General features: G+C 40.9%; 1 protein-coding gene across 3 annotated transcripts; it reads right to left on the bottom strand.

The window, feature by feature from the left end:
• Positions 1-1,316: 1,316 nt before the first annotated feature.
• Positions 1,317-12,052, bottom strand: LOC106611518 (transcriptional regulator Kaiso-like). Of its 3 annotated transcripts, XM_045723829.1 has the most exons (4): positions 11,922-12,052; positions 11,122-11,247; positions 9,232-9,289; positions 1,317-5,268 (listed from the first exon to the last, which is right to left on the bottom strand). In XM_045723829.1, exon 4 carries the CDS (start codon positions 5,264-5,266, stop codon positions 3,347-3,349), a length of 1,920 nt encoding a protein of 639 aa, XP_045579785.1. In that variant the 5' UTR covers positions 5,267-5,268; positions 9,232-9,289; positions 11,122-11,247; positions 11,922-12,052; the 3' UTR covers positions 1,317-3,346. The 3 variants fall into 3 exon arrangements, with proteins under 3 accessions (XP_045579785.1, XP_014067275.1, XP_014067276.1); XM_014211800.2 differs by lacking the exon at positions 9,232-9,289 and having other exon boundaries at positions 11,922-12,051; XM_014211801.2 differs by lacking the exons at positions 9,232-9,289; positions 11,122-11,247.
• Between the last annotated feature and the right edge of the window lie 343 nt (positions 12,053-12,395).

Genomic DNA, 12,395 nt, shown 5'->3' with positions numbered 1-12,395 from the left:
TTACCAGCCTCAGAAATCGGCAATTAACTGCACCTCAGGTTGCAGCCCAAATAAATGCTTCAGAGTTCAAGTAACAGACACATCTCAACATCAACTTTTCAGAGGAGACTGCGTGAATCAGGCCTTCATGGTTGAATAGCTGCAAAGAAACCACTACTAAAGGACACCAATAAGAAGAAGAGACTTGCTTGGGCCAAGAAACACAAGCAATGGACATTAGGCCGGTGGAGATCTGTGTTTTGGTCTGATGAGTCCAAATTTGAGATTTTTGGTTCCAACCGCCGTGTCTTGTGAGATGCAGAGTGGGTGATCTCCGCATGTGTGGTTCCCACCGTGAAGCATTACAAGTAATAGAGAATGGAGACTTAACTTAAAAACGTGCAGGATACCTCTTTCCGGTTTCCCTGACATCCTCTTTTTTATACTGTTATACTTGTTTGGGTAGCACTCCTCACAGGCCGTTCGGTGTACGTTTTTTGTTGTAGGCGAGATTAAACTGTCAAAACTCTTTAAGGTATTATTGTGTCAGAATTGCAACACAAGATTTGTTCAAGCCTAAAATGTTGGTCCGTAGTCATAACATGGTGTTTGTATGTTCACAGATGAAATGTCACGTTTACGTTTGTTTCACACTTGGCATTTGTTATGATCCTAACAATTTAAGTATGGATTTTCTTACGATCCTAACAATATGTACATTCAACCTTTTGGCAGGTATCTGGCTCCATAGGAATGTGACAAATAAATTATCACTCCTAATGTTATTTATTTTTGTAAAGGGAATAAACACTAAACTCTCCTGTCTCTTTATGGGTGTAATATAATAGGTTATTAGACACGTACACTTGAGTATACCAAAAGAACACCGCTTTGTGTTGTCTTAAATCACAAAATGCATTGACCTCAAAAGTACAGCCTCTTGAGATGATCGATTAAAGTAGTCAGTTTTGTTTTTGCACAATTTGTTTTGAACAGCACTTTCTCAACCGCTGAAGATGGACTTCTGCGGACTGGAGTGAATTGATTGTCTCGCCATTAAAAGTAATTGTGTAAAATGCTTGTACGGTGTTCTTTTCCATAGACAACATATAGGTTAAATAGTCAACATGCATCATCCTTAATGAAATCCCTACCTCACAAGGTGCATTTTATTTTCCATTTTTGAGAATAACCATCCACCAGGGGAAAAAATGCCAATGGAGGGGCCTTCATTACTATGGGATTTAGGAAAACTGTCAGATTTAAACTCTTTCAAACTAAAAGGCTGTGTAGTCTCATTCAATAGGTTTCTTCCATTCTGCCAAAATGAGGCACACTTTATTTTTTACTTTTATTAACATTTGTTTAGCACTATACCTAATAAATACGTTTTTAAAACAGAAACATTTTCAAAATGAAAAAAGGTCACAATTATGTACACTGTTAATTGTGTAAGGTTTCTTTTAGCCATAAAAGTTGGCAGTGAAGGACATAATGAAGCAGTATAAAAAGTCAAGTTAGCTCTCCGCAGTCCAACTCAATTCAAATACATACTGACAAGGGGAAGGGAAGAAAAAGGGACATAAACAAAATAACGATCTGCAGAACAATCCTGCACTAGGTGCTATTTCATAACAGAAAGAAATGGTTTTCAAGTTACATGATTCCTATGATACACTATGTAGGCAAACTGTATACATACAGAGTAGGAGGTAGCTGACTAAACTCAACTCCAGGGCAAAGGAAGTTTCTGATGAACTCCACCAACGGAGTAAAGCAGAGGCCAGGCTTTGTGGATCAACACTTAAAAAAATATAAACGATGAAATGCTTACCTTGTACCTATGTTTGTCCTCTGTGGTTGTGTGCCTTTCTTTGTTTTCTGAAATCCATACTTTTTAATAAAAGGTTAGTCAAATACAACCATTGACCGTTTCCTTGTTCAGGTTCATCTTATAGCAACAGCAATGAGGAAACAGTCGGTGGTTGTTTTTAATTAAAGTTTTTTTTTTTTTTTTAAGTGTGGATTTCAGAAAACAAAGGGATGAATGACATCCATCAATATCCAGCATCCTGATCCAATCTCTGTTCAAACAACAAACATCAACTGTTACCATTCAGCACCACTGTACATTTTATCTTCCCAAAGGCATAAGGTAATTTGACTCCTGATAAGAAAAATATATTTCATGAAAAATAAAGATCTAACAATAAATAAATGCATATGCCTAGATTTAGGGTCCTTCTGTTGAACTGCATGAGCACTCCAGACAGAGTACTCACAAATATTTACCATTAAAAAGGGTAAGTAGAAATACAATGAGCGCCAATACATAGTTCAATGACAAGCGCTTGATAAGAACAAAAGTCACATTACACTCCGGATGGGCTAGCTAGAGCACATAGGAATTTCCTAAAAACAACTACACTTAACAAAAATATGAACACAAGATGTAAGGTGTTGGTCCTGTGTTTCATGAGCTGAAATAAAAAATCTCAGATATTGTCTATAAGCACCAAAAGCGTATTTCTCTACAATGTTGTGCACAAATTTGTTTACATCCCTGTTATTGAGCATTTCTCCTTTGCCAAGATAATCCATCCACCTGACAGGTGTGGCATACCAAGAAGCTGATTAAATAGCATGATCATTACACAGGTGCGCCTTGTGCTGGGGACAATAAAAGGCCACTTTAAAAATGTGCAGTTTTGTCACAATACCACAGATGTCTCAAGTTGAGGGAACGTGCAATTGGCATGCTGACTGCAGAAATGTCCACCAGAGCTGTTGCCCGAGAATTGAATGTTCATTTTTCCACCATAAGCCGCCACCAATGTCGTTTTAGAGAATTTGGCAGTACGTCCAACAAGCCTTACAACCGCAGACCACGTGGAACCATGCCAGCCCAGGACCTCCACATCCAGCTTCTTCACCTGCCAGATCATCTGAATGGGGGTGAGGTGGGGGTGGTCACAGGGTGCTGAGGAGTATTTCTGTTTGTAATAAAAACCTTTTTCTGATTGGCTGGTCCTGGCTCCCCAGTGGATGGCCCTGGCTCCCCAGTGGATGGGCCTATGCCCTCCCAGGAACCACCCATGGCTGACCTTGCCCAGTCATGTGAAATCCATTGATTAGAGCCTAATGAATTTATTTCAATTAATTGATTTCCTTATATGAACTGTAACTCAGCACAATATTTGAAATGGTTGTATGTTGCGTTTATATATATTTTTTTCAGTACAGTTTAGCTAAAACAACTGTTTAACATTTTTAAAAAAGACAACATTTGACGTGGACCCAGGAAACAAAATTCAAATAGGGGGACCCACTGACAAGGCATAGATCACAGAGCGGTGAGCCACCCTGCTCAGTACGTCTCTGGTATGACAAACTCAAACTCAGAAGAGCCTGGGGGAGGTTGGATAGGGTGGCTCCCTGGCCGGTGGGCACCTGATCCAGGCTGTGCCTCTGGCTCCACAAAGATGTCATCCCAGTTCAACATCTTGCCCTGGGTGGACTGTAACTGTATTGGGTTGGCCAGGTGCCCCCTTCCAGGGTTAATGTGCTGGACGCTCCCATCCTCTTGGATAATAGGGACCCCTCGTGAATCTGAATCGTCTGTCTCATATGAGTAGGTCTTGAACTGCACCGTTTTGCAAGGGAGCAGGCGGTACAAGTTGTTGTTGGTGTCGTCCTTTTGTTTCCTCCCGGATGGGTCCTGGTTGTGGGCCTGTTTGCAGTGAGTCGACAGTAGCTGGTAGTTGATTAACATCTCGTTGCACAGCAGGCACTGGTAGCGCCGCTCCCCTGTGTGGTGGATCTCGTGTTTGGTCCGATACTCGGCCAGGGCAAACACCTTGTCACAGTAGTGGCACGGGTACTTCTTCTCCCAGGAGTGGGTGTTGAAGTGGCGCCGGAGGCTCGTCAAGCACACGTAGGGACGCTTGCAGACCATGCACACAAAGAAAGTCTTCCCGTCCATGATGAGCTCGTAGTGATCTTGCTGCTCTGTTTTGGTCTTCTTGATCGAGGCACCCTGTGGCAGTTGAGAGGTGTTGAAAGGTTGAAGAGGGGTAGCCATCAGAGACCTCTTTCCCCCTCTACTGTTTTTAGAATCTCCCTCCCCGGGGTCGTCCTTCATGGGGACAATGTCATATGTGTTTTCCCCAATATTGGCATACACCTTGCAGCCTGGAGAAAACGAGTCGATCTCTGAGGCTTTATCTAGTGTTATCGTCTTTTTTGTGGTTGCGGACATTTGGGGAATGTTGAGGCCTGCCTCGTTGATGAATCCGCCGGGTGACTTAACGGCCGAGAGCTTGATTTTTAAGTCACTCTGTCGAGCTAGTGTAACCTGCTTCTTGTGGATTCCTATTATCTGGTGGTTTTCTGAGGGCAGGGAGGTGCTGATGGGTTCGGGGGTGAAAGTGCCAATTCTAGCCGGCGTAGTGGGTGTGCTGCAAGAGGAGGCTCCAGTGGGTGAAGACGGAATATCTGAGCTTGTGTCAGGGGACACCATGGGTCTGATCAGAGGACTTTGGCCTCGCAAGGTCTGCGAGGAGCTGTTGAGGTGCGGGGCTGCTTTGACTGTTTTCTCTTGGTCCTTTGTCAAAGCGAGTCTGGCCTCTCCCGGTTGCTTTGTCACAGAGTCTTCCTCTGTATTGGGTCCATCCAAATCGATGATTTCGCAGGGTTTGCATTTCTTGGTGGCGTCCGTTTTGGATACAAACATAATGTCATCATCGTCTGAGTCCTGATTCTTGTTTGCACTTTTGTCAGTTTGACTGAACTCCTCTGCAGACAGTGAAAAGGACTCGGTGACAATGGGCATCATCATCCCCATTGAGTCTGTACTGCTTTTCTCCATGGAGCTTACTTCATTGTTTTCTGTGTCTTTTGACAGACCAGGTAGGCCCTTGACTTGTGAGAGCGGTACGCCTAGATTCGCAATGAACTTCACACCCAACACCTGCCCAGCATTGATAAGCTCATTGAGCATGTCAGAACGAACGCGGACAATTTTGGAACTGTAAATGTAATTCAGGACTTCCTCAAAGATTTCCGCCTTGATGAAATTCAACTCGATCACCTGTCCAGCCACTGAGAAGAGTTGGTGGAAATAAGTACTTGACGCGGACAAGATGTTTTTGTGTGCTCTAAATTTACGGTCCTGTATAATTATGGTGACATCACAGAACAATCCATTATTTCGCTGTCTATTCATCGACTTCAGCACCGTTCCTGAATACCGGGTGTCAGTTGCAGAGATCAGCTTCAGGCCCGACATCCCTGTGGAGTGAAGACAAAAGCAATGAATGACAAATGCATTCACTTGACAGTCTTTCTATCAATATAAAACATTTCCTCCACCCCAGTAAGTCTTACAGTTGCTTGACTGCACTACTACCAGTAAATTTAAAAATCGCCTTTCACTTCTTGTTGGGTAACCTAATCATGCACTCATAGTAGCCAGAGAGGAAGAGGCGAAGCGAGAGGATTCACGCTCGTCAGAATCTGTCCAAAATAAGCACAATGCTTATTTTGGACCTAAGGTTGTCGCATGCCTTCCTGCCTTTGGGACAACGACTCCCATTGTTAGGGTGGAGATATGTTAGGGTGGAGACATTAGTATCTCGTCATCATTTAATGATCTCTGTAGTAGCTCATTGTCTTAAAGGGCGACTACACTTCCTTATTTGGCCTCATTTTAGATTTGGTTCATTAAAGGGTAACTCTCAACCCCAATTTAGCATTTTCCCAACCCCTTCAAATGTTAAAAAAATGCATTCAGGTGAGAAGTTGTGGGTGAGGGGAATTGCTAATAAATATTAACTTTGGGGGGGTGTGGGGCAAGCCCCAATGGGGCACAAAAAATATATTTGAATTATGGACTCACGTTTATTGCAGTATTGTGTTGGGAAGAAAAGTGCAATCATCACGTTGAAAATGAAGATTAGAGGCTCAATTCAATCCAACTCGCATTGCAGTATTTATGCAGTAGCTCTTTTTCAAATGGTCAAATTAACTCACAGATTGGTCTTACTGTATAAAAACCTACAACTACTACTACCACCAGGGTGACCCCTTCTCACAGGTATGATTTCACTCTTTTGACTTAAAGTGTGTGGGCATTGGATGAATACTGTAAAGGATTTGGAGAGAAAAAAATATATCTGCCCCCATGTGGAATTAGAACTCACAACATCTATTTCTTGTTACTTTGGATGTAGCTATGAATATAAACATATAATCCTCATAGCCTACATGTTTTTTTTTTCTTTGTAAAAGCACAGATGAAACGGTAAGCAAAAACGTTGAATTTGGTCATTTTCATTTTGTGTAATGCCAGTTGTCTTGTCAAGGAAGCATCATGCAAAAATATATTGGCACACTCCACTTATCAAGACCATTGACAAATAAGGTGGCCCTGTCACCTGATTTTATAGTAAGCCTTGAGGTGGTACCACCCAGTACATCCCAAACCGAACCCTCCCTTGAGATGACGTAACTACATCATGATTTCAATGGTAGAGTTGAACTGCTAGTGGCAAAAAGAGCTAGATTTACAACTGAAAGACCAAAATATATCACTTTTGCAACAAACTGTCAAAATTAAGACCAGAATTTACGTGTTTCACTATAACTAAGCGTAAAACATCTGTGTTTTGATCATAAAAAAATAATATTAAAGGCTAGCGGCCTTGACTGAATTCAAACGCGAGTTGGTTTCGGGGTGTGGTTTGATGTGGATGTCTCTTGTGTGTTTACAGGTGGGAAGAGTTAGCCAAATTATTTAGCCAATTAGCTTCAGCTGGCTTGCCGTGGCAAAGATAGTTTGACTATGGATAGCCTTTCTCTAAGGCTAGTTAGGGACAGTCAATGAATTACAAAATGGAAATCTGACGATATTTTCATGTTGCACATCTTTTAGTTGTCTCAAATGCTTTCAATATTTGTATATGAATTATTACATTTTATAGTTGGAGGTTTTTAGGTCATTAAAATGTGGAGCTACTGACCTTTTAAAATATTGTCCCATGTACATTGTGTGATTTACTGATGGTCCCTATCTAACCCCATAGGGATATCGAATGTCAAACCAAATTGACCATGGACATTACAGGTAGCATGAAGCTGCGCTCCAAATGTATGATTACTTGGGTGCTGCCAGCTGTGGACAGGATTAAAATAAACCCAACCCACGGAAAACTGTTATGGTAACCTTCATTCCGTGACAAACAATTTTTTCCTATCATCTCGCAAATCTCAGTTTTAAACGAGACTGACTTTATGACCAAAAATGCTCCTATTTACACTTTGTAGTCAATTTTGACACTAGAATAAATGTTTCTGACTCATATCGATGGCATATATGCCATTTTCAATGTGAGAAGTTACTTTTTAGGGGCAGTCACTCTTTAAAAGCAGGTAGGAGTCAGCTACCTATTATACTAGCTGTTCTACAAGCTAGAGTGGTGAATAAAATAATTGGCAAACTAACTACACTGCTAGCTAGCTAACTAACTATAGCCTTAATTGAAAATAAAAGTCAAGATCGATACAATAGTGAAGTGCCGTTCGAGAACGATTCGTTATTTTTTAACTACTATTTTTACTGACTTGAGAGTCATGATTCGTTTTACTGAGTGACTCATTAATTTAGTCGTTTGTTTGACCTGCTAGTGGTGGCTGCAATGAATCCTACAACAGACTGAATACATGCCCCTCTGGTTCAGCGACTCCTGAGACGTGCTCCGACCACCAACTGTAATTTTTTACAGACGCAGACATACATCCATGATATCACCCCTGCCCAGAACCACCTGCTAACACCCCCATTTCCAGCACCTGTATCACTCATGCCATGTCTTGAAATATGCAGACAGACAGATTAATAGTAAATTTACATTGTAATACAACTTTCTAACACTGCCCATAACTTTGGACTTCCCAGCATTCCCAGACAGCATGGATTATTGAGTCATTGTTATTTCTATACTTAAGACCTGACTGGCGATGTGTTGTAGAATTTGTGAAATTTGTCTTGTGTAATAAATACTACACATTAGTTTGTACTGGATTAAGTGTACATTTTCGTTAACTACAATTTCGTTAGTTATGTTCCAACATTCCCTCCATCTTGTGCCAATATCAGTTATTTTCAAGTCTTGGTTCCAGTAGTTAATTTTTTTGTAAGAAATTGTTAGTTTTCTACACTACCGTTCAAAAGTTTGGGGTCACTTAAAAATGTCCCCGTTTTTGAAAGAAAAGCACTTTTTTTTGTCCATTAAAATAACATCAAATTGATCAGAAATACAGTGTAGACATTGTTAAATGTTTTGGGGCAGCAGGTTAAAGCGTTGGACTTGTAACCGAAAGGTTGCAAGATTAAATCCCCGAGCTGACAAGGTAAAAATCTGTCGTTCTACCCCTGAACAAGGGGCTCCAGATACTCAACTAATCTAAAGGCCAGTTTTATTGCTTCTTTAATCAGAACAACAGTTTTCAGCTGTGCTAACATAATTGCAAAAGGGTTTTCTAATGATCAATTAGCCTTTTAAAATTATAAACTTGAATTAGCTAACACAACGTGCCATTGGAACACAGGAGTGATGGCTGCTGATAATGGGCCTCTGTAAATCAGCCGTTTCCAGCTTCAATAGTCATTTACAACATTAACAATGTCTACACTGTATTTCTGATCAATTTGATGTTATTTTAAATGGACAAATGTGCTTTTTTTTCAAAAGCAAGGACATTTCTAACACGGAACCCAAACCGGCTGCGCGCGTGCGCCATCGTGCATAAATGTATTTTGTCCCCCGACACCAAACACAATCACGACACGTAGGTTAAAATATCAAAACAAACTGAACCAATTACATTCATTTGGGAACAAGTCAAAAAGCATTAAACATTTATGGCAATTTAGCTAGTTAGCTTGCACTTGCAAGCTAATGTGTCCTATTTTGCTAGCTTGCTGTTGCAAGCTAATTTGTCCTGGGATATAAACATTGAGTTGTTATTTTACCTGAAATGCACAAAGTTCTCTACTCCGACAATTAATCCACACATAAAACGGTCAACCAAATCTTTTCTATTCATCTCTCCTCCTTCCAGGCTTTTTCATCTTTTAACTTATATGGTGATTGGCATCTAAACTTTCATAGTATTACTACACCGACCGGCAACACAGTTTGTCTTTCAAACACCCACGTGGGTATAACCAATGAGGAGATGGCATGTGGGTACCTGCTTCTATAAACCAACGAGGAGATGGGAGAGGCAGGACTTACAGCGCGATCTGCGTCTGAAATAGAAAGGAGTTCTATTTTAGCCCTTGGCAACGCAGACGCTCGTTGGCGCTCGCGAGCAGTGTGGGTGCAATAATTGAATAACATAGATTTCTAAATTTATTTTGCAACGCCCGCGAGCAGTGTGGTCAGCCTATTAGTGACCCCAAACGTTTGAACGGTAGTGTAGGCTCTCTGCAAGGTTTTGTATATCCAGTGGTGGAAAAAGTACCCAATTATCATACTTGAGTAAAAGTAAAGGTACCTTAAAAGAAAATGACTCAAGTAAAAGTGAGTCACCGAGTTAAATACTACTTGAGTAAAAGTCTAAAAGTATTTGGTTTTAAATATACTACAGTATGAAAAGTAAATGGAATTGCTAAAAGTACAAATCATTTCAAATTGCTTATATTAAGCAAACCAGACGGCACCATTTTCTTGTTTTATTTATGGATAGCCTGGGGTACACTCCAACACTCAGACATAACTTACAAACGAAGCATGTGAGTCCGCCAGATCAGAGACAGTAGGGATGTTCTCTTGATAAAAGTGTGTGAATTGAACCATTTTCCTGTCCTGCTAAGCATTCAAGCATGCTAGGCTCCCGAGTGACGCAGCGGTCTAAAGCACTGCATCTCAGTGCAAGAGGCGTCACTACAGTCCCTGGTTCGAATGCAGGCTGATTCACATTCGGCTGTGATTGGGAGTCCCATAGGGCGGCGCACAATTGGCCCAGCGTTGTCCGGGTTTGGCCGGGGACAGGCCGTCATTGAAAATCAGAATTTGTTCTTATCTGACTTACCTAGATGAATAAAATAAAAGTAGAAATGTAACGAGTACTTTTGGGTGTCAGGGAAAATATATGGAGTAAAAAGTACATCATTTTCTTCAGGAATGTAGAAGTAAAAGTTGTCCGGAATATAAATAGTAAAGTACAAATTCCCCCCAAAAACTAAAGCAGTACTTTCAAGTATTTTTACACCACTGTGTATATCTTACCTATCATACAAATATCATTTTCTGACTCAAATAGGGTTCCCTCAAGTTGCTCAGATGTCCAAAAGATTTTCAAATAAAAATGTATTGATATTAAAAACTTTTAAGTTGCATGTATTTGAAAATATCAAATTCATTTGAAATGTAGGCCTATCATGAAATAATGTTATTTGTATGCCTAGCAATCAACAAATGTTAATAAGTCTCAGTCACAAATGACCACTCCAATAAGGCCCCTATAGTGAACGAGAGGCATGTAGAATGTACTCCTTCGAGTTTTCAGTTCATCGTTCGCCGGTAGGGGGTCCTGCGTGCTCTGGGCATTACTGACTCAAATTAGCGAAATGAGTCGAAAGATTCGTTTGTTTGTTTTTTACTTTACGAGTCAAAACGATCAGAGTCAGTAATGAGCCGAACTTCTCATCACTACTGCAGAATCAATTTTGTAGGAATGAGCGAACGAGAATCTGCATTGTTTGTAGCTTACTGGCTAGTTAACGTTAGCCTAACACCATTCACTAACACAAGGCCGGTCTACACAATTGAGTCTTGCATGCCAATCACATAAATATGATTTAAAGCAGCCTAGTATCTATACAATCTATTCGCTCACATGCATATTAGGGGAGATACAACTTAGTATTGGTTGATTATTGTGGATAACTTATATGAAAAGGATCTACAGTAGCTTTAGCTTAACGTTAGTTGGCTACTTATTAGCAGGGGAGGGATGTTAGCTTCCTGGTTCGCGGCAGGTTGCAGCGTTTTTGATAAACGCTGATCCATCATGACAAAATTATTGGATGAGGCCAATATACGAGGTTGACTTCTATAAGTTACACTTGTTATTTACCTGCAGCGCCAAGCCTTATGATTGATTGTTCTTCCCAAACGAAGTATTTTCTTCTTTTATGGTATTATTGCGGTCCCCAAACAGTCCTTAGAGGTGCCTGCCGCCACCTACAGCACGGGTGGTAAACTATAGAAGAAAATCCATTGTAGGAAGGGGATAAACCAACATCATCAACAATATAAAAAATATGGCACATAAAAAAAACATCCCACTCCTTCGGTCACATTCCAATTCAAGTCACATCCCTATACAGGCTCAGGGGCCTGTGAGGGCGGAACATCCTTTGACAGGATTTATTGCAATGCCTCAGCTGTAAACACAAAATAATCCCACTTCTTGTTACTCTCACTGATGCCACTTCAACCAACACACCCATGACATTTAACGAAACTTCCAAAGGATCGTCCAGGTTATGTTGGTCCTAAACCTTCACTCAGAAAAAAAAGAGAGTCTAGGGGTTTCCTAATTTCCACCACAACTTTGACTTTCCTTTAAGCCAGTGTAACCCATTCATTCTTACTCTCCGTCCTCTCATCTTCGCCTAACTCGCCAACAGTTTCAAACAATACATCTGTTTCCGCCATCTTTCTTCCACTCTTCTCAGAGGTCATGTGTAGATGTATGGAAGAGTATTAGGTCCAAGTGAAGAGAAAAAAACGGTTCAGAGTTTGTTTTGATATTTAAACCTGCATGTCCAGATTGCGTCTGGTGTAGGTGAACAAAATCAACATATGCGTAAGCGGTCTGGTCATACAAAACAATTTTCCTTAAATTCGCAAAAGGCTGAATGTATATCTCACCGGAGAAAGCATACGAGCAAGCAAAACAGTGCCCCACTGTCACTGTATGTGTAGGCCATCTATCTGATGCTGTCTGGTCCAAACGAGTATGACATTGTTGCCGCCCGTAGCGTTGAATGAAATACAAGGGACGCCACCGAGCATTTGGCCTCCCTTGATAAAAAATTTGCCAATCAGCGTTGAGCAAAACTGTGCGAGTTCAACTATGAATGGTCTTGGCACACCAAAACAATGTGTCAAGGGAAGCCAGCTTGGATATTGGCTTCACTCCTATCAAAATCGCATTGAGAGCATACGTCATTGATAGAAAGAACTTGAATTCTTGTATCTCATTGTGTTGTCTTCCGATGGCTAGCTAGCTAAAGTTGTCCCTTTACTAAATTAGCCATGGTTGGAGATAGGGATTTGGACTTGTGGTTTTACTTAATTATCTGTACTGGCCAATGATTATAACGGCGATTCTGATCCAACCAT

Source organism: Salmo salar, chromosome ssa09 (assembly GCF_905237065.1).
Source record: "Salmo salar chromosome ssa09, Ssal_v3.1, whole genome shotgun sequence".
NCBI classification, from domain to species: domain Eukaryota; kingdom Metazoa; phylum Chordata; class Actinopteri; order Salmoniformes; family Salmonidae; genus Salmo; species Salmo salar.
Note: the sequence above shows the minus strand (reverse complement) of the source record. Positions and strands in the feature narration are given on the sequence as shown.